At 40.0% G+C, this 22300-nt stretch overlaps 1 protein-coding gene across 1 annotated transcript in view; it reads left to right on the top strand.

Moving 5' to 3' along the window:
- CGN (cingulin) overlaps positions 1-20633 on the top strand; it is a 47874-nt gene extending 27241 nt beyond the window's left edge. Inside the window, exons 8-21 of the mRNA XM_086866392.1 lie at positions 220-378; positions 1890-2038; positions 3131-3254; positions 4414-4497; positions 5508-5639; positions 7219-7425; positions 9634-9804; positions 11667-11828; positions 13139-13228; positions 14517-14600; positions 15578-15699; positions 16800-16908; positions 18044-18207; positions 19202-20633. Coding sequence (XP_086722518.1) covers positions 220-378; positions 1890-2038; positions 3131-3254; positions 4414-4497; positions 5508-5639; positions 7219-7425; positions 9634-9804; positions 11667-11828; positions 13139-13228; positions 14517-14600; positions 15578-15699; positions 16800-16908; positions 18044-18207; positions 19202-19319 — 1875 coding nt within the window. The 3' untranslated portion in view covers positions 19320-20633. The remainder of the gene's footprint in view (positions 1-219; positions 379-1889; positions 2039-3130; positions 3255-4413; positions 4498-5507; positions 5640-7218; positions 7426-9633; positions 9805-11666; positions 11829-13138; positions 13229-14516; positions 14601-15577; positions 15700-16799; positions 16909-18043; positions 18208-19201) is intronic.
- Positions 20634-22300: the final 1667 nt, after the last annotated feature.

The raw sequence follows: 22300 nt of genomic DNA, 5'->3' as shown, positions 1-22300 counted from the left end.
CAGGAGCTGCGGGAGCTCCGGGAATGCCGCTGGAGGCTCTGGGGGTCTCACCCATCCCAAATCCAGCCCCAAATCCCCTTTTCCCATTCCCAGGAACTCCGGGAGCTCCGGGAATGCCGCTGGAGGCTCCGGGGGTCTCACCCATCCCAAATCCCATCCCAAATCCCATCCCAAATCCCATCCCAAATCCCATCCCAAATCCCCTTTTCCCGATCCCAGGAGCTCCGGGAGCTCCGGGAATGCCGCTGGAGGCAGGAGCGGGAGCTGGCGGCGCTCAAGGGGGCTCTGAAGGACGAAGTGGCCGCGCACGATCGGGACCTGGAGCGGCTCCGGGGGGAGCTGGAGAGGAGCCGGGAGCTCCTGGAGACGGCGACGGAGGTCGGGAATTCCGGGATGGGAAATCCGGGATGGGGTTGGGAATTCCAGGATGGGAATTTGGGGATGGGAATTCCAGGATGGGAATTTGGGGATGGGAATTTGGGGATGGGAATTTGGGGATGGGGTCGGGAATTCTGGGATGGGAATTCCGGGATGGGAATTCCGGGATGGGAATTCTGGGATGGGAATTCCGGGATGGGAATTCCGGGGTCGGGAATTCCGGGAGGGGAAATCCGGGATGGGAATTCCGGGATGGGAATTCCGGGATGGGGTCGGGAATTCCGGGAGGGGAATTCCGGGATGGGAATTCCGGGATGGGGTTGGGAATTCCAGGATGGGAATTTGGGGATGGGAATTTGGGGATGGGAATTTGGGGTTGGGAATTCTGGGATGGGGTCGGGAATTCTGGGATGGGGAAATCCAGGATGGGAATTTGAGGATGGGGATTCCGGGATGGGGAAATCCAGGATGGGGTCGGGAATTTGGGGATGGGAATTTGGGGTTGGGAATTCCGGGATGGGAATTTGGGGATGGGAATTCCGGGATGGGGTTGGGAATTCCGGGAGGGGAATTTGGGGATGGGAATTCCGGGATGGGGTCGGGAATTCCGGGATGGGGAATTTGGGGATGGGAATTCCGGGAGGGGAGTTCCAGGATGGGGAAATCCGGGATGGGGAATTCCGGGATGGGGAATTTGGGGATGGGAATTCCGGGATGGGGATTCCGGGATGGGGTCAGGAATTCCGGGATGGGGAAATCCAGGATGGGGTCGGGAATTCTGGGATGGGGAATTCCGGGATGGGAATTCCGGGATGGGAATTCGGGGATGGGGTTGGGAATTCCGGGATGGGGAATTCTGAGATGGGAATTCCGGGATGGGAATTTGGGGATGGGAATTCCAGGATGGGGTCGGGAATTCCGGGATGGGAATTCCGGGAGGGGAAATACGGGATGGGGATTTGGGGATGGGAATTCCGGGATGGGAATTGATGGGAATTCCAGGATGGGAATTCCGGGATGGGAATTGATGGGAATTCCAGGATGGGAATTCCGGGATGGGAATTCCGGGATGGGGAATTCCAGGATGGGGTCGGGAATTCTGGGATGGGGTCGGGAATTTGGGGATGGGAATTTGGGGATGGGAATTCCGGGGTCGGGAATTCCAGGATGGAGAAATCTGGGATGGGAATTCCGGGATGGGAATTTGGGGATGGGGTCAGGAATTCCGGGTTGGGAATTCAGGGATGGGAATTCAGAAATTCCAGGATGGGGTCGGGAATTTGGGGTTGGGAATTTGGGAATTCCAGGTTGGGAATTCTGGGATGGGGTCGGGAATTTGGGGTTGGGAATTTGGGAATTCCGGGATGTGGGGTCGGGAATTTTTTTAAAAAAAAAATCAGGAAAACCCCCTCTGGAATTTCCACGGGCTCGGCTCCCGTTCCGTGGATATTCCCGCTTGAATTCCCAAGGAATTTTATTTTTGGGGGTGGGGGTTGGGAAATTCCTGGCAGGAAAAATCCAACCTGGAGCAGGAACGGGAAAATCTGGGAATTCTCCTCCGGAATTTGCGGCGGGAGCTGGAGGAGAGCTCGGAGGAGACGGAGCAGTGGCGGGAAATGTTCCAGAAAAACAAGGAAGAGCTCCGGAATTCCAAGCAGGAGTGAGTCCCGCAGCCCGGGGGGGCCAAAATCCGGAATTTCCGGGGGTTTTCAAAGTCAAATCCCAAAAAATTTGGGAATTTTCTGGGGTTTTCAAAGTCAAATCCCCAAAAAATTGAGAATTTTCTGGGGTTTTCAAAGTCAAATCCCAAAAATTTGGGAATTTTCTGGGGTTTTCTGCTCCAAATCCCCAAAAATTTGGGATTTTTTTTGGGTTTTCAAAGTCAAATCCCAAAAATTTGGGAATTTTCTGGGGTTTTCAAAGTCAAATCCCAAAAATTTGGGAATTTTTTTGGGTTTTCTGCTCCAAATCCCCAAAAATTTGGGATTTTTTTTGGGTTTTCAAAGTCAAATCCCAAAAAATTGGGAATTTTCTGGGGTTTTCAAAGTCAAATCCCCAAAAAATTGAGAATTTTCGGGGGTTTTCAAAGTCAAATCCCAAAAATTTGGGAATTTTCTGGGGTTTTCCACTCCCAATCCCAATAAAATTGGGAATTTCTGGGATTTTCCACCCCAAATCTCCAAAAATTTGGGAATTTTCTGGGGTTTTCCTCCCCAAATCCCCAAAAATTGGGAATTTCCCGGGATTTTCCTCCCTAAATCCCCAAAAATTGGGAATTTTCCGTGGTGTTTTCCACCCCAAATCCCAATAAAATTGGGAATTTTCTGGGGTTTTCCACTCCCAATCCCAATAAAATTGGGAATTTCCGGGATTTTCCACCCCAAATCTCCAAAAATTTGGGAATTTTTTGGGGTTTTCTGCTCCAAATCTCCAAAAATTTGGGAATTTCCCGGGATTTTCCTCCCCAAATCCCCAAAAATTGGGAATTTCCCAGGATTTTCCTCCCTAAATCCCCAAAAATTGGGAATTCCGTGGTGTTTTCCACCCCAAATCCCAATAAAATTGGGAATTTCCCGGGATTTTCCACCCCAAACCCCCAAAAATTCGTGAATTTCCCACTCCCAATCCCAAAAAAAAGGGGAATTTTCCAGGATTTTCCGGCATTTTCCACCCCAAATCCCAGCAGAACCGACCCTGGGATATTTTTGGACGCTGGAAATTTGGGAATTTGGGGAATTTTGGGATTTTCCAGGTTGCTGCAGGCCAGGCTGGAACGGGAGGAATTCGAGGAGGAGCTCCGGGAGCTCCGGGAGCGATTCCAGGCTCGGGAGGATCGGGATCGGAGCAACCCCGAGGAGCTGGAAAAGCTCCGGAAGGTCAGAGAAATCTGGGAATTTTTATCCCAAAATCCGGGAATTTTTATCCCAAAAATTCAGGAATTTTTATCCCAAAATTCAGGAATTTTTATCCCAAAAATTCAGGATTTTATTCCTTAAAATTTGGAATTTTTTTCCTTAAAATTTGGGATTTTTTTCCCCCAAAATTCAGGATTTTATTCCCCAAAACTCAGGAATTTTTATCCCAAAATTCTGGATTTTTTTCCTTAAAATTTGGGATTTTTTTCCTTAAAATTTGGGACTTTTTTCCCCAAAATCCAGGAATTTCTATCCCAAAATTCAGGATTTTTTCCCCAAAATTCAGGATTTTATTCCCTAAAATCCAGGAATTTTTATCTCAAAAATTCAGGATTTTATTCCCCAAAATTCAGGAATTTTTATCCCAAAAATTCAGGATTTTATGCCCTAAAATTCGGGATTTTTTCCTTAGAATTTGGGATTTTTTTCCTTAAAATTCAGGATTTTTTTCCTTAAAATTTGGGATTTTTTTCCTTAAAATTCGGGATTTTTATCCCAAAAATTTTATTCCCCAAAATTCAGGAATTTTTATCCCAAAATTCAGGATTTTTTTCCTTAAAATTCGGGATTTTTTCCTTAAAATTTGGGATTTTTTTCCCCAAAATCCAGGAATTTTTATCCCAAAATTCAGGATTTTATTCCCCAAAACTCAGAAATTTTTATCCCAAAATTCTGGATTTTATTCCTTGAAATTAGGGATTTTTTTCCTTAAAATTTGGGATTTTTTCCCCCAAAATTCAGGATTTTATTCCTTAAAATTCAGGATTTTTATCCCAAAGTTCAGGATTTTATTCCCCAAAATCCAGGGATTTTTTCCCCAAAATCCAAGAATTTGTTCCATAAAATTCGGGATTTTTTATCCCCAAAATTCAGGATTTTTTCCCCAAAATTCAGGATTTTTTATCCCCAAAATTTGGGATTTTTTCCCTATTTTTGGGATTTTTTTCCCCAAAATTCGGGTTTTTTATCCCCAAAATTCAGGTTTTTTATCCCCAAAATTCAGGATTTTTTCCCCAAAATTTGGGATTTTTTCCCCCAAAATTCAGGATTTTTCGCCCAAAATTCGGGATTTTTTCCCCAAATTTGGGATTTTTCCCCCAAATCCAGTTTTTTTTTCCAGGAGGTTTCCAGTCGGGATCTGGAGCTGGAGAAGCTTCGGAAAGATCTGGAAAAGCTCCGGAAGGAGCTGGAAGAGGCTGCCCAGGTAAAGTTGGGAATTCCCAGGAATTTTTGGGCTGGAATGATCCCAAAAAATTCCCAAAAAATTCCCAAAAAATTCCCAAAAAATTCCCAAAAATTCCCCCCATTAAAAAAAATTCCACGAAAAATGGAATAAAAAAGAATTGACACCGAATGTTGTGAAATTGGGGTGAAAATTTTGAAATAATCCAAAAAAATTCCTTCAAAATCCAAAAAAATTCCCAAAAAAAGTCAAAAAATTCCACCAAAATTAAAATAAAATTCCCCCCAAAAAATTCCCAAAAAATTCCTCCAAAATCCAAATAAATTCCCACAAAAAATTCCCGAAAATTTCCCCCAAAATCCGAAGAAATCCCAAAAAATCCCCAAAAAATTCCCCCAAAATTAAATAAAAAATCCCAAAAAAATTCCCCCAAAATTAAAAAAAAAAATCTCAAAAAATCCCAAAAAATTCCCCCAAAATCCAAGGAAATCCCAAAAAAAAATCCCCAAAAAATTCTCCCAAAATCCAAAGAAATCCCAAAAAATCCCAAAAATTCCCTCAAAAAAAGTCAAAAAATTCCCAAAAAAAGTCAAAAAATTCCCCCCAAATCCAAAAAAAAATCCCCAAAAAATCCCAAAAAAATCCCAAAAAATTCCCCCAAAATCCCCAAAAATTCCCCCAAAAAATTCCCGAAAATTTCCCCCAAAATCCAAAGAAATCCCCCCAAAAAATCCCAAAAAATTTCTTCAAAATCCAAATAAATCCCAAAAAATCCCAAAAAAATCCCCCAAAAATTCCCCCAAAATTAAATAAAAAATCTAAAAAAAATTCCCCCAAAACCCAAAAAAAAATCCCAAAAAAAGTCAAAAAATTCCCCCCAAAAAAGTCAAAAAATTCCCCAAAATTAAAAAAAAAAATCCCAAAAAAATCCCAAAAAAATCCCAAAAAATCCCCAAAAATCCAAAAAAATTCCCCCAAAAAAATTCCCAAAAATTTTCCCCCAAAAATTTTCCCTCTGGATTCCCCCTCAGGCTCGGAATTCCCTGGAATCGTCCCTGGAGGCGTCGGAGGAGGCGCGGAAAGTTCTGGAATCGCGGCTGGAGGAATTCCAGGATCAGCGGGAAAATCGGGAAAAGCTCCAGGAAAAAGTGGCAGCCCTGGAGGTACCAGGATGATCCCAAAAAATCCAATTTCCTTGGAATTCTGGGGGGTTTTAGGGAATTCTGGGGGGTTTGGGGAAAAAAACATCCAAAAAAATTCCCAAAAAAATCCCAAAAAATTCCCAAAAAATTCCCCAAAAAATCCCCAAAAAATCCCCCCAAAAATCCCCAAAAAAATCCCCCAAAATCCCAAAAAATCCCCAAAAATTCCCAAAAAATTCCAAAAAAATCTCAAAAAAAATCCCCAAAAATTCCCAAAAAATTCCAAAAAAATCTCAAAAAAAATCCCCAAAAAATCCCCAAAAAAATCCCAAAAAAATTCCCAAAAAAAATCCCAAAAAAATCCCCAAAAATCCCCCCAAAAAATCCAAAAAAATCCAAAAAAACCCCTAAAAAAATCCCCAAAAAATCCCAAAAAAATAAAAAAAAAATCCCAAAAAATCCCAAAAAAATCCCAAAAAAATAAAAAAAAATCCCCAAAAATCCCAAAAGACCCCTAAAAAAATCCCCAAAAAAATCCAAAAAAATCCCCAAAAAGATCCCAAAAAATCCCCAAAAAATCCCCAAAAAATCCCCAAAAATCCCAAAAACACCCTAAAAAAATCCCCAAAAAAATCCGAAAAAAATCCCCAAAAACCCCCCAAAAAATCCCCAAAAAATTAAAAAAAAACCCCCAAAAAATCCCATAAAAAATCCCAAAAAAACCCCAAATAAATCCAAAAAAAACCCCAAAAAATCCCCAAAAAATCCCAAAAAATCCAAAAAAACCCCTAAAAATTACTCAAAAAATCCCCAAAAAATCCCAAAAAAATCCCAAAAATCCCCAAAAAAATCCGAAAAAATCCCCAAAAAAATCCCAAAAAATCCCGAAAAAAATCCCCAAAAAATCGAAAAAAAATCCCAAAAAAATCCAAAAAAAATTCCATAAAAAATCAAAAAAAATCCCAAAAAAATCCCAAAAGACCCCTAAAAAAATCCCCAAAAAAATCCGAAAAAATCCCCAAAAAAATCCCAAAAAATCCCCAAAAAATCCCCAAAAAATCCCCAAAAATCCCAAAAACACCCTAAAAAAATCCCCCAAAAAATCCGAAAAAAATCCCCAAAAACCCCCCAAAAAATCCTCAAAAAATTAAAAAAAAACCCCAAAAAATCCCATAAAAAATCCCCAAAAAAACCCCAAAAAAATCCAAAAAAAATCCCAAAAAATCCCCCAAAAATCCCAAAAAATCCAAAAAAACCCCTAAAAATTACTCAAAAAATCCCCAAAAAATCCCAAAAAAATCCCAAAAATCCCCAAAAAAATCCGAAAAAATCCCCAAAAAAATCCCAAAAAATCCCGAAAAAAATCCCCAAAAAATCGAAAAAAAATCCCCAAAAAATCCAAAAAAAATTCCATAAAAAATCAAAAAAAATCCCAAAAAAATCCCAAAAAAATTCCCAAAAAATCCAAAAAAATCCCAAAAAATCCCCAAAAAATCCCAAAAAATCCCAAAAAATCCCAAAAAAATCCCCAAAAAATCCCAAAAAATCCCCAAAAAATCCCAAAAACCCCAAAAACCCCCCAAATCCCCCCAACCCCCAGGAGGAGCGCGGGGCTCTCCGGGATTCCCTGGATTCCCTGCGGGCTCGGGAGCGGGAGCAGCGGCTGCGGCGGAATTCCCTGGAATGGCGGCTGGAGGAATCGCGGGCGGAATTGCGGGATTTGGGATCGGAGCTGAGCCGGGAGCGGCTCCAGCGGGAGCAGCTCCAGGAGGCCAAGGCCGAGCTCCAGGAGAGGCTCAGCAAGGAGGTGAGAACCCGGAATTTATGGAATTACGGGGGTTTTTATGGAATTTGGGGGTTTTTTATGGAATTTTGGGGGCTTTTTATGGAATTTTGGGGGTTTTTATGGAATTCTTGGGGGTTTTTTTGTGGAATTATTGGGGTTTTTTAATGGAATTCTGGGGGTTTTTTGTGGAATTTTGGGGTTTTTATGGAATTCTTGGGGTTTTTCATGGAATTCTGGGATTTTTTCATGGAATTCTGGGGTTTTTTTAATGGAATTTTGGGGGTTTTTAATGGAATTTTGGGGGTTTTTTGTGGAATTTTTGGGGGGTTTTATGGAATTCTGGGGGTTTTATGGAATTTTGGGTTTTTTTTATGGAATTCTGGGGTTTTTTTATGGAATTTTGTGAGGTTTTTTGTGGAATTTTGGGGTTTTTTTATGGAATTTTTTGGGGTTTTTTTAATGGAATTTTTTGGGGTTTTTTATGGAATTTTTGGGGGGGGTTTATGGAATTCGGGTTTTTTTGTGGAATTTTGGGGTTTTTTTGTGGAATTCTGGAGTTTTTATGGAATTTTTTGGGGTTTTTTATGGAATTCTTGGGGGTTTTTATGGAATTCTTGGGGGTTTTATGGAATTTTGGGGTTTTTTTATGGAATTTTGGGGTTTTTTTATGGAATTTTGGGGTTTTTTTATGGAATTTTGGGGTTTTTTTTGAATTTTGGGGTTTTTTTTGGGAATTTTGGGGGTTTTTATGGAATTTTGGGGGGTTTATATGGAATTTTGGGGGGTTTTATGGAATTTTGGGGTTTTTTATGGAATTATGGGGGTTTTATGGAATTTTGGGGTTTTTTTTTAATTTTGGGGGTTTTTTGTGGAATTATTGGGGGTTTTTATGGAATTCTTGGGGTTTTTTTATGGAATTTTGGGGTTTTTATGGAATTCTTGGGGTTTTTTTGTGGAATTTTGGGGTTTTTATGGAATTCTGGGGTTTTTTCATGGAATTCTGGGGGTTTTTCATGGAATTCTGGGATTTTCCCATGGAATTCTGGGGGTTTTTCATGGAATTCTGGTTTTTTTTTTCATGGAATTCTGGGGGTTTTTATGGAATTCTAGGATTTTCCCATGGAATTCTGGGGGTTTTTCATGGAATTCTGGGATTTTCCATGGAATTCTTGGGGTTTCATGGAATTCTGGGATTTTCCATGGAATTCTGGGATTTTCCCATGGAATTCTGGGATTTTCCATGGAATTCTGGGGGTTTTTCACGGAATTCTGGGGATTTTTCATGGAATTCTGGGGGTTTTTATGGAATTCTGGGATTTTCCCATGGAATTCTGGGATTTTCCCATGGAATTCTGGGGGTTTTTCATGGAATTCTGGGATTTTCCCATGGAATTCTGGGATTTTCCCATGGAATTCTGGGGGTTTTTCATGGAATTCTGGGGGTTTTTCATGGAATTCTGGGATTTTCCCATGGAATTCTGGGATTTTCCCATGGAATTCTGGGGGTTTTTCATGGAATTCTGGGATTTTCCCATGGAATTCTGGGATTTTCCATGGAATTCTTGGGGTTTCGTGGAATTCTGGGATTTTCCATGGAATTCTTGGGGTTTCATGGAATTCTGGGATTTTCCATGGAATTCTGGGATTTTCCCATGGAATTCTGGGGGTTTTTCATGGAATTCTGGGATTTTCCCATGGAATTCTGGGATTTTCCCATGGAATTCTGGGTGTTTCATGGAATTCTGGGATTTTCCATGGAATTCTTGGGGTTTCATGGAATTCTGGGATTTTCCATGGAATTCTGGGATTTTCCCATGGAATTCTGGGATTTTCCATGGAATTCTGGGGGTTTTTCACGGAATCCTGTGATTTTTCATGGAATTCTGGGGGTTTTTCCATGGAATCCTGTGATTTTCCATGGAATTCTGGGGTTTTTTCATGGAATTCTGGGGTTTTTTAATGGAATTCTGGGATTTTCTCATGGAATTCTGGGGTTTTTTCATGGAATCCTGTGATTTTTCATGGAATTCTGGGGGTTTTTCCATGGAATCCTGTGATTTTCCATGGAATTCTGGGGTTTTTCCATGGAATCCTGTGATTTTTCATGGAATTCTGGGATTTTTTCCTGGAATTCTGGGATTCCCTCCCCCCATAACCCCCATCCCAACCCCCCAAACCCCAATTTTGGGACGATCCCATCCCGAAATTCCCATTTTTTCCCGCCCACAGCTGGAGCAGATGACGGAAGAATCCCAGAATTCCCTGGCCTCGCTCCGATCCCAACTTCAAGAATTCCAGGAAAAATCCCGGCGGGAACTCACGGATTCCCAAAAAATCGCCCAAGAGCGCCAGGCTGAGGCGGAAAAATTCCAAGAAAACCTCGGGAAGCTGCAGGATGAGGTCGGTGGGGGATCAGAGAGGGGGAATTCTTGGACTTTTTTTGGGAATTTTTGGACTTTTTTGGGGGGGAATTTTTGGACTTTTTTTGGGAATTTTTTTTGGGTTTTTTGAGATTTTTTTGGGATTTATTTTTTGGGATTTCTTTGGATTTTTGGGGAATTTTTTGGGATTTTTTTGAGATTTTTTTTTAATTTTGGGGGAATTTTTTGACTTTTTTTGGGGGAATTTTTTTGGGTTTTTTGAGATTTTTTGGGATTTTTTTTGAGGATTTCTTTGGATTTTGGGGGAATTTTTTGGGATTTTTTTGAGATTTTTTTTTAATTTTGGGGGAATTTTTTGACTTTTTTTGGGGAATTTTTTTGGGTTTTTTGAGATTTTTTTGGGATTATTTTTTGGGATTTCTTTGGATTTTGGGGGAATTTTTTGGGATTTTTTTGAGATTTTTTTTAATTTTGGGGGAATTTTTTGACTTTTTTTGGGGAATTTTTTTGGGTTTTTTGAGATTTTTTTGGGATTTTTTGGGGGGATTTCTTTGGATTTTGGGGGAATTTTTTGGGATTTTTTTGAGATTTTTTTTTAATTTTGGGGGAATTTTTTTACTTGTTTTGGGGAATTTTTTTGGATTTTGGGAGAATTTTTTGGGGATTATTTTTTGGGATTTCTTTGGATTTTGGGGGAATTTTTTGGGATTTTTTTTGAGATTTTTTTTTAATTTTGGGGGAATTTTTTGACTTTATTTGGGGAATTTTTTTGGGTTTTTTGAGATTTTTTTGGGATTTTTTTTGAGGATTTCTTTGGATTTTGGGGGAATTTTTTGGGATTTTTTTGAGATTTTTTTTTAATTTTGGGGGAATTTTTTGACTTTTTTTGGGGAATTTTTTTGGGTTTTTTGAGATTTTTTTGGGATTATTTTTGAGGATTTCTTTGGATTTTGGGGGAATTTTTTGGGATTTTTTTGAGATTTTCTTTTAATTTTGGGGGAATTTTTTGACTTTTTTTGGGGAATTTTTTGGGGTTTTTTGAGATTTTTTTGGGATTTTTTTTTGAGGATTTCTTTGCATTTTGGGGGAATTTTTTGGGATTTTTTTGAGATTTTTTTTTTAATTTTGGGGGAATTTTTTGACTTTTTTTGGGGAATTTTTTTGGGTTTTTTGAGATTTTTTTGGGATTTATTTTTAGGGATTTCTTTGGATTTTGGGGGAATTTTTTGGGATTTTTTTGAGATTTTTTTTTAATTTTGGGGGATTTTTTGGACTTTTTTTGGGGAATTTTTTTGGGGTTTTGGGAGAATTTTTTTGGGATTATTTTTTGGGATTTCTTTGGATTTTGGGGGAATTTTTTGGAATTTTTTTGAGATTTTTTTTTTTTTAATTTGGGGGGAATTTTTTTACTTTTTTTGGGGAATTTTTTTGGGTTTTTTGAGATTTTTTTGGGATTTTTTTTGAGGATTTCTTTGGATTTTGGGAGAATTTTGGGGGGATTTTTTATTTAATTTTTGGGGGAATTTTTGGGGGATTTTTTTGGGGGATTTCTTCGGATTTTCGGGGAAATTTTCAGGAATTTTTTGAGGGATTTTTTTTGGATTTTGGGGGAATTTTTTTGGGAATTTTTTGGGGGGATTCTTTGGATTTTGGAGGAAATTTTTTGGGAATTTTTTGGGGGGATTTCTTTGGATTTTGGGAGAATTTTTTTGTATTTTGGGGCAATTTTTTGGGAATTTTTTTGGGGGATTTCTTTGGATTTCGGAGGAAATTTTTGGGAATTTTCTGGGGGGATTTCTTTGGATTTTGGGAGAATTTTTTTGGATTTTGGGGCAATTTTTTGGGGTTTTTTTTGGGAATTTTGGGGATTTTTTTTCCCAGGTTTCGCGGTTGAAGGAGACGATCCAGGAAAATCGGGAAGAGCGGGATCGGATCCTGCTGGATAAGGAATTGCTGCTCCAGAGATTCCAGGAGCTGCAGGAGGAGCTGGAAAATCGGAAGAGATCCCAGGAGGAGCGAGCTCGGAATTCCAAAGCGTTGGAGGTGGGAATTCCCCCGGGAAAAAACAAAAAATTCCCGGGAAAAAAATTCCTTGGGAGTTTTTTTTTTTAAAGGGTTTTCCTAAAAAAATTGAAAGAAAAAAAAAAAATTAATTGGGAAAATTTTGTTAAAAAGTTTTTCATAATTATTGGGGGGGGTTGGAAGAATTCCTGGTTGGAATTCCTGGAAAATTCACCCCCAAAAAGAAAATTCAAAAAAATGTTACAGGGGAATTCGCAAAGAATTCCTGAAAAATTCCCAAAAAATTCCTGAAGTATTCCCAAAAAATTCCAAAAAAAATTCCCCAAAAATTCCCAAAAATTCCCCAAAAATTCCCAAAATATTACCCCAAAATTCCTGGAATATTCCCCAAAAATTCCTGAAATATTCCAAAAAAATTCCCTAAAAATACCCCCAAAAACTCCTGAAATATTCCTCAAAAAATCCCAAAAAATTCCCAAAAAATTGCCATAAATTCCCAAAAAATTCCCCCCAAAATTCCCAAAATATTCCCCCAAAATTCCTGAAATATTCCCAAAATATTCCCCCAAAATTCCTGAAATATTCCCAAAAAATTCCCCAAAAAATTCCTGAAATATTCCCAAAAAATTTCTGAAATATTAAAAAAAAATTCCCCCCAAAATTCCCAAAAATTCCCAAAATATTCCCCAAAAAATCCCAAAAAATTTCTGAAATATTCCCAAAAAATTCCCCAAAAATTCCCCCAAAAATTCCAGAAATATTCCCCAAAAAATCCCTAAAAATTTAAAAAAAATTCCAAAAAAATTCCCCAAAAATTTCCCCAAAAATTCCCAAAATATTCCCCAAAAAATCCAGAAATATTCCCAAAAAATTCCAAAAAAATTCCCCAAAATTCCTGAAATATTCCCCAAAAATTCCAAAAAAATTTCTGAAATATTAAAAAAAAATTCCCAAGAAATTCCCCCCAAAATTCCCAAAAAATCCCCCAAAAATTCCTGAAATATTAAAAAAAACCTCAAAAAAATTCCCCAAAAAAATCCCAAAAATTCCCAAAAAAATTCCTAAAAAAATTCCCCCATTCCCAAGGATTTTTTTCCCCATTCCCAAGGATTTTTTCCCCATTCCCAAGGATTTTTCCCACTTTTTCCCCCCAATTCCAAGGAATTTTTCCACCTTTTTCCCCCCAAAATTCCCACAAATCCATCCCAAATTTTTCCCCGTTTTCCCTTTTCCCTCCGGAATTCCGGGAATTTTTTCCCCCTTTATTCCCTGGGAATTTCCTGTCCGGGAATGGAATTTTTTTTCCCAAAAAATTCCCAAATTCCCTCCAGGAAAAATCCAAACGTTTGGAATTGGAGCTGGACGAGGAGCGGAGCTCGGTGGAGCTGCTGAGCGAGAGGGTGACCAGGAGCCGGGATCAGGTAAAAAAAACCCGGAATTCCCGGAATTTTTCCATGAATTTTCCCAAAAATTCCATGAATTTTCATCCCATCCTTTCAGAATTCCAATCCTTTTAAGGATCCAGCCCAAAATTCCAGCTGGGAATGAGGATTGGAAGAAATTTAAGGGGGAAAAAAGAGGAAATTCCCGAAGAAATTCCGGAATTTTTTGGGGTTTGGGGCGGGAATTTGGGGAGAGAATTCCGAGGGATTTTTGGGTTTTTATGGAATGTTGTTCCCGCTTTTTTTTTTTATTTAAATCCGTAAAATTTCGAGGTGGGAAATGGGAATTTTTTTTTTTTTTTTCTGATTTTTTTTTCGTGTTTTTTCCGGGCGGGAAAAATTCCTGGGATGGATTTCCCAGAATTCCCGGAAATCCATGGAAAATCCATGGAAATCCATGGGAATTAATGGAAATCCACGGGAAGTCCATGGAAATCCGTGGAAAATTCCAGAAAATCCACAGGAAGTCCATGGAAATTCATGGAAATCCATGGAAAATTCCAAAAAATCCATGGAAAACCCATGGAAACCCATGGAAAATCCATAGAAATCCATGGAAAATTCCAGAAAATCCATGGAAACCTGTGGAAAATTCCAGAAAATCCTTGGAAACCCATGGAAGATCCCAGAAAATCCATGGAAAGCCCATGGAAAATCCCAGAAAATCCTTGGAAACCCATGGAAAATTCCAGAAAATCCACAGAAAGTCCATGGAAATTCATGGAAATCCATGGAAAATCCCAGAAAATCCATGGAAAATCCATGGAAATCCATGGAAATCAATGGAAAATCCACAGAAAGTCCATGGAAAATTCCAGAAAATCCATGGAAATCCATGGAAGTCAGCAGAAAACCCATGGAAAATTCATGGAAAATCCATGGAAAAATCCATGGAAAATTCCAGAAAATCCATGGAAAATCCATGGAAATCCATGGAAATCAATGGAAATCCATGGAAAATCCCAGAAAATCCATGGAAAATCCCAGAAAATCCATGGAAAATCCCAGAAAATCCATGGAAATCCATGGAAAATTCCAGAAAATCCATAGAAATCCATGGAAATCAATGGAAAATCCCAGAAAATCCATGGAAACCCGTGGAAAATTCCAGAAAATCCTTGGAAACCCGTGGAAAATTCCAGAAAATCCTTGGAAACCCATGGAAAATCCCAGAAAATCATGGAAAATCCCAGAAACTCCATGAAAAACCCCAGAAATCCCTGGAAAACCCTGGGAATTCCCGAATTTTCCATGTTTTTATTCCCAGATCGAGCAGCTCCGGGCTGAGCTGCTCCAGGAGCGTTCGAGCCGCCAGGACCTGGAATGTGACAAATCCTCCCTGGAGCGCCAGGTGCGGAAAATCCCGGGAAAAAAATCCCCAAATGGATCCCAAATTTCCGAGGAATTCCGGGAAAAGAATCCTCGGGAATGGGCTCAGCATTCCCAGGGCTTTTCCCGCCTTTTTCCTGCCTTTTTCCCGCCTTTTTCCCGCTTTTTTCCCGCTTTTTTCCCGCCTTTTTCCCGCTTTTTTCCCGCTTTTTTCCCGCTTTTTTCCTGCCTTTTTCCCGCCTTTTTCCCGCTTTTTTCCCGCTTTTTTCCCGCTTTTTTCCCGCTTTTTTCCCATTTTTGGGGTTTTTTTCCCACTTTTTCCTGCTTTTCTTTGATTCCCAATCCAAATTTTTGGGGTTCTCTGCGCTCTCCCAGGGTTTTCCGTGCACAATTCCCATTTTTCCATACAGAATTCCCACTTTTCCCTCCACAATTCCCATTTTCCCTCCACAATTCCCATTTTTCCATGCAGAATTCCCACTTTTCCCGTACAATTCCCATTTTTCCATGCTCAATTCCCACTTTTCCCGTACAATTCCCATTTTTTCTGCACAATTCCCATTTTTCCCTTCAATAAACCCCAGAATTCCCATTTTTCCCTCCACAATTCCCACTTTTCCATGCCCAATTCCCATTTTTCCCTCCACAATTCCCAATTTTCCCTTCACAATTCCCATTTTTCCATTGACAATTCCCACTTTTCCCTCCACAATTCCCACTTTTCCATGCACAATTCCCATTTTCCCTCCACAATTCCCATTTTCCCTCCACAATTCCCATTTTCCCTCCACAATTCCCAATTTTCCCTTCACAATTCCCATTTTTCCATTGACAATTCCCACTTTTCCCTCCACAATTCCCATTTTCCCTCCACAATTCCCATTTTCCCCCCCAGAATCCCCCCAAAGAATTCCCAGAATTCCTCCCCATTATTAAAACCGGGATAAAACCCGGGAAATTTCCGGGAATTCCGAGGAATTTTTGGGAATTCTTGCCCAGAATAAGGAGCTGAAGAACCGGCTGGCGGCTTCCGAGGGGCAGCAGAAACCCGGGAATGCTCGGAATTCGCAGCTGGAATCGCAGCTGGAAGAGCTCCGGGATCGGCTCCAGGCTGAGGAGAGGTACCGGACCCCAAATTCCCGAATTATCCCGGAATTCCCGGGAAAAACGGGAGGGGATTCTTTGGAATTGAGGAAATCCTAAAAAAACGGAAAAATCCGTGAAAAATCTGTAAAAAATTGGGAAAAAATCTGGGAAAAATCCGTGAAAAATCCGTGAAAAATCCGTGAAAAATCCATAAAAAATCCATAAAAAATCCGTGAAAAATCCATAAAAATTTGGGAAAAAATCTGGGAAAAATCCATAAAAATTTGGGAAAAAATCCGTTAAAAATCCGTAAAAAATCCGTGAAAAATCCGTAAAAATTTGGGAAAAAATCTGTTAAAATCCGTAAAAAATCCATAAAAGTTTGGGAAAAAATCTGTAAAAAATCCATGAAAAATCCATAAAAATTTGGGAAAAAATCCGTAAAAAATCCGTAAAAAACCCATAAAAAATCCGTGAAGAATCCATAAAAATTTGGGAAAAAATCTGTAAAAAATCCATAAAAAAATCCATAAAAATTTGGGAAAAAATCTGTTAAAAATCCGTGAAAAATCCATAAAAAATCCGTGAAAAATCCATAAAAAATCCCTTAAAAATCCACAAAAAATCCATTAAAAAATCCATTAAAAATCCATAAAAATTCTGTAAAAATTCCATAAAAAATCCATAAAAAATCCGTAAAAAATCCATAAAAAATCTATAAAAAATCCGTGAAAAATCCATAAAAATTTGGGAAAAATCCATAAAAATTCATTAAAAAATCCATTAAAAATCCATAAAAATTCTGTAAAAATTACATAAAAATTCCATAAAAATTCCATAAAAAATCCTTTAAAAATCCATAAAAAATCCATAAAAAATTCGTAAAAAATCGATAAAAATTCCAAATAAAATCCATTAAAAATCCATTAAAAAATCCATAAAAATTTGGGAAAAATCTGTAAAAAATCTGTAAAAAATCCGTTAAAAATCTGTAAAAAATCCATAAAAAATCCACAAAAAATTCATAAAAATTCCATTTAAAAAAATCCATAAAAAATCCGTAAAAACCCCCCAAAAATCTATAAAAAAACCATAAAAATTCCAGAAAATTCCCTGGAATTCGGTTTTTCCCTAGGGAGAAGAGCGTCCTGCTCTCATCCAACCGGAAGCTGGAGAGGAAGATGAAGGAATTGTCGCTGCAGTTGGACGAGGAACGGCGCAGCAGCGACAGCCAGAGGGATCAGGTGGGGCCGGAATTCCGGGAAAATCACGGATTGGGAAGGGTTGATCCCGGAAATTCTGGTCGAGGGAATTCCGGGATGGGTTGGGAAAGGGAAAAAAATTCCTTAAAAATCCCCAAAAATATTCATTTAAATTAGTTTTTAATTAGTTTAATATTCCTTTAAAATTTCCTTTAAAATCCCTTTAAAATTCCTTTAAAATTCACTTTCAAATTCCCTTAAAAATTCAATAAAATTCCCTTTAAAATTCCTTTAAAAATCCCTTTAAAAATCCCTTAAAGATTCCATAAAATTCCCTTTAAAATTCCCTAAAAAATTCCATAAAATCCCTTTAAAATTCTCTTAAAAATGCCATAAAATCCCTTTAAAATTCCCTTAAAAATTCCATAAAAATCCCTTTAAAATTCCCTTAAAAATTCCATAAAAATCCCTTTAAAATTCCCTAAAAAATTCCATAAAAATCTCTTTTAAAATTCCCTTAAAAATGCCATAAAATCCCTTTAAAATTCCCTTAAAAATGCCATAAAAATCCCTTTAAAATTCCCTTAAAAATTCCATAAAATCCCTTTAAAATTCCCTTTAAAATTCCATAAAATCCCTTTAAAATTCCCTTTAAAATTCCATAAAATCCCTTTAAAATTCCGTTAAAAATTCCATAAAATTGCATTTTAAATTCCCATTAAAATTCCTTTAAAATCCCTTAAAAATCCCATAAAAATTCCATAAAATTCCGTTTAAAATTCCCTTAAAAATCCCATTAAAATTCCCTTTAAAATCCCTTAAAAATTCCATAAAATTCCCTTTAAAATTCCTTTAAAAATCTCTTTAAAAATCCCTTAAAGATTCCATAAAATTCCCTTTAAAATCCCTTAAAAACTCCATAAAAATCCCATAAAAATCCCTTTAAAAATCACTTAAAGATTCCATAAAATTCCCTTTAAAATCCCTTAAAAACTCCATAAAAATTCCATAAAAATCCCTTAAAAATTCCATAAAATTCCCTTTAAAATCCCTTAAAAACTCCATAAAAATTCCATAAAAATCCCATTTAAAATCCCTTAAAAAATCCCCTCCCATTCCCACCCACCCGGGATCCTCCCGAGCCCTTCCCAAAATCCCGAATTCCCGGAATTCCCAGCTGAGCCTGAGGGTGAAGGCCCTGAAGCGCCAGGTGGACGAATCCGAGGAGGAAATCGAACGCTTGGAAAACGCCCGGAAAAAATCCCAGCGGGATCTGGAGGAGCAGCAGGAGCTGAACGAGCAGCTCCAGAGACGCCTGAAATCCATGGAAAAGGAGGCCTGGTAATCCAAATCCTTCCCAAATCCATGGAATTCTCGAATCCGTGGGAAAAGAATCTGGAATTCATCCAAAAAAAAAAAAAAAAACCCCCACCCCCCGTGAAATTCCCGTGGAAATTCCCGCCTGGAAAAGCCTGGAAATTCACGGAGAGGGTTTGGAATTTATGGGAAAGGTTCCTAAATCCAATGGGGAAAAGTTCTTAAATCCATGGGAAAGTCACCAAATCCATGAAAAAAAATCAGAATCTGTTGGAAATATCCAAAATCTGCTGAAAAGGCCGGGAATTCCATGGGAAAGGCTGGGAATTCTGTGGGAAAACCCCAGAATTCCATGGAAAAAACCCCAGAATTCCATGGAAAAAAACTCCAGAATTCCATGGAAAAGAAAAATGGAATTCCATTGAAAAGAAAAACGGAATTCCATGGAAAATACCCAGAATTCCATGGGAAAACCCCAGAATTCCATGGGAAAACCCCAGAATTCCATGGAAAAGACCCAGAATTCCATGGGAAAAACCCAGAATTCCATGGGAAAGACCCAGAATTCCTCGGGAAAGGCCGGGAATTCCATGGAAAAACCCCCAGAATTCCATGGAAAAGGCCGGGAATTCCTTGGGAAAGGCCCAGAATTCCATGGGAAAAACCCCAGAATTCCATGGGAAAGGCCGGGAGTTCCATGGAAAAGTTGGGGAATTCCATAGAAAAAAACCCAGAATTCCATAGAAAAACCCCAGAATTCCATGGAAAAGGCGGGAATTCCTTGGGAAAGGCCGGGAATTCCATAGAAAAACCCCAGAATTCCATGGAAAAGACCCAGAATTCCATGGGAAAGGCCGGGAATTCCTTGGGAAAGGTGGGGAGTTCCATAGAAAAACCCCAGAATTCCATGGGAAAGACCCAGAATTCCTTGGGAAAGGACGGGAATCCCTTGGGAAAGGCTGGGAATTCCATGGAAAACCCCAGAATTCCATGGAAAATGCCGGAACGTTCCCCACAGGCGCCGTGCCGTGGACTCGGCGCTCCAGGACGAGCGGCTGAGCTCGGATGAGGAATTCGGATCCGCAGCCTTCGCCTCCCTCCTGAGCGAGGCCAACCTGCAGGCCAGCTCCTGCTGAGCCCGGAACGCCGGGAACGACGGGAACGACGGGAATGACGGGAATTCCGGGAATGATGGGAACGACGGGAATTCTGGGAATGACGGGAATGATGGGAACGACGGGAATGACGGGAATGCCAGGAACGACGGGAATTCCAGGAATGACGGGAATGACGGGAACGACGGGAATGACGGGAACGACGGGAACGACGGGAATGACGGGAATGCTGGGAATTCCGGAGCTGACGTCAAGACCTGGGATCGGCTCCGGGATCAGCTCCGGGATCAATCCCAATCCGGGATCGGCTCCGGGATCGGCTCCGGGATCAATCCCGATCCGGGGTCGGCTCCGGGATCGATCCCGATCCGGGATCGGCTCCGGGATCGGCTCTGGGATCAATCCCAATCTGGGATCGGCTCCGGGATCAGCTCCGGGATCAATCCCGATCCGGGATCGGCTCCGGGATCAGCCGCCTCCTGCTGATTCCCGGGAATTCTGGGGGGATTGGATCCGGAATCAGCCCAGGAATTCCAGCCAGGATCGGCCCCTGGAATTCCAGCCGGGATCGGATCCAGGATCAGCCCCGGAATTCCAGCCGGGATCAGCCCCGGGAATTCCAACCAGGATCAGATCCAGGATCAGCCCCGGGAATTCCAGCTGGGATCAGCCCCAGAATTCCAGCCGGGATCAGCCCCGGGAATTCCAGCCGGGATCGGATCCAGGATCAGCCCCGGAATTCCAGCCAGGATCAGCCCCGGGATTCCAGCTGGGATCAGCCCCAGAATTCCAGCCGGGATCAGCCCCAGAATTCCAGCCGGGATCGGATCCAGGAATTCCAGCCGGGATCAGCCCCGGAATTCCAGCCGGGATCAGCCCCGGAATTCCAGCCGGGATCAGCCCCGGAATTCCAGCCGGGATCAGCCCCGGAATTCCAGCCGGGATCAGCCCCGGAATTCCAGCCGGGATCGGATCCAGGAATTCCAGCCGGGATCGGATCCAGGAATTCCAGCCGGGATCGGATCCAGGAATTCCAGCCGGGATCGGATCCAGGAATTCCAACCGGGATCAGCCCCGGAATTCCAGCCGGGATCAGCCCCGGGATGCGGCTGCTCCCCAGGAAAAAATTCCCAGAGTGACACCAGGAAGGAAAGAGGGGCTGGGACCCCCTTGGGGACCTCCTGATTCCCAAGAATTCCCAGGAATTCCCGGAATTTCTCAGCTCCTGGGGACGCTTCGGTGGAATCCTGGGATTTCTGGGATTTGGGAATTTTATTTCCACCCCTCCCTTGGGCTCCTCCCGAAGGCGTTCGGAATAAAATTCAGCGCTTCGAAGGGAATCGTTTGGAATTTTTTGGGAATTCTGGGTGGGATTTGGGAATTCTCAGGCAGGAATTGTCGGGAATTCGGAGTGGGAATTCTCTGGGGGGGGGAATGTTTGGAAAATCTCGGGAATTCGTGGGGGAACTCGTTGGGAATTCAGGGTGGGAACGCCCCAAAGTTCCCCAAAACTCCGGAATTCCATAAAATTCCACAGGCACGGCTTTCCCCCACTTTTATCCCACTTTTATCCCAATTTTATCCCAATTTTATCCCAATTTTCCCCCACTTTTATCCCACTTTTATCCCAATTTTATCCCAATTTTATCCCAGTTTTAATCCCAATTTTATCCCAATTTTCCCCCACTTTTATCCCACTTTTATCCCAATTTTATCCCAGTTTTTATCCCAATTTTATCCCACTTTTATCTCACTTTTATCCCAATTTTATCCCAATTTTTATCCCAATTTTATCCAAATTTTATCCCAAATTTCCCCATATTTTTATCCCAATTTTCCCCCACTTTTATCACAATTTCCCCCACTTTTATCCCAATTTTATCCCAATTTTATCCCAATTTTTATCCCAATTTTTCCCCACTTTTATCCCACTTTTATCCCACTTTTATCCCAATTTTATCCCGATTTTATCCCAATTTTTATCCCAATTTTCCCCCACATTTATCCCAAATTTCCACCAATTTTATCCCAATTTTTGCCCAATTTTTATCCCAACTTTATCCCAATTTTATCCCAGTTTTTTCCCATTTTTCCCAATTTTTATCCCAATTTTCCCCCAATTTTATCCCAATTTTTATCCCAATTTTTATCCAAATTTTTATCCCAATTTAATCCCAATTTTCCCCCACTTTTATCCCAATTTTATCCCAATTTTCCCCCAATTTTATCCTAATTTTTCCCCCACTTTTATCCCAATTTTATCCCAATTTTCCCCCAATTTTTATCCCAATTTTATCCCAATTTTCCCCCACTTTTATCCCAATTTTATCCCAATTTTTATCCCAATTTTATCCAAATTTTATCCCAAATTTCCCCATATTTTTATCCCAATTTTCCCCCACTTTTATCCCAATTTTCATCCCACTTTTACCCAATTTTATCTCAATTTTATCTCAATTTTATCCCAATTTTCCCCCAATTTTATCCCAATTTTCCCCCACTTTTATCCCAACTTTATCCCAATTTTATCCCAATTTTCCCCCAATTTTATCCCAATTTTTCCCCCAATTTTTTCCCACTTTTATCCCAATTTTCCCCCAATTTTATCCCAATTTTATCCCAATTTTTTCCCACTTTTATCCCAATTTTATCCCAATTTTATCCCAATTTTTATCCCAATTTTTCCCCACTTTTATCACAATTTCCCCCAATTTTATCCCAATTTTCCCCAAAATTTTATCCCAATTTCATCCCAATTTTATCCCAATTTCCCCCTACTTTTATCCCAACTTCATCCCAATTTTATCCCAATTTTCCCCCAATTTTATCCCAATTTTCCCCCAATTTTTTCCCACTATTATCCCAAATTTTCCCCCAATTTTATCCCAATTTTTCCCACTTTTATCCCAATTTTATCCCAATTTTCCCCCAATTTTTATCCCAATTTTATCCCAATTTTCCCCCACTTTTATCCCAATTTTATCCCAATTTTTATCCCAATT

This window comes from Cyanistes caeruleus, chromosome 30, assembly GCF_971803275.1.
Source record: "Cyanistes caeruleus chromosome 30, bCyaCae1.hap1.1, whole genome shotgun sequence".
NCBI classification, from domain to species: Eukaryota; Metazoa; Chordata; class Aves; order Passeriformes; family Paridae; genus Cyanistes; species Cyanistes caeruleus.
The sequence above is the reverse complement of the archived record's forward strand: the minus strand, read 5'-3'. Positions and strand labels throughout refer to the sequence as shown.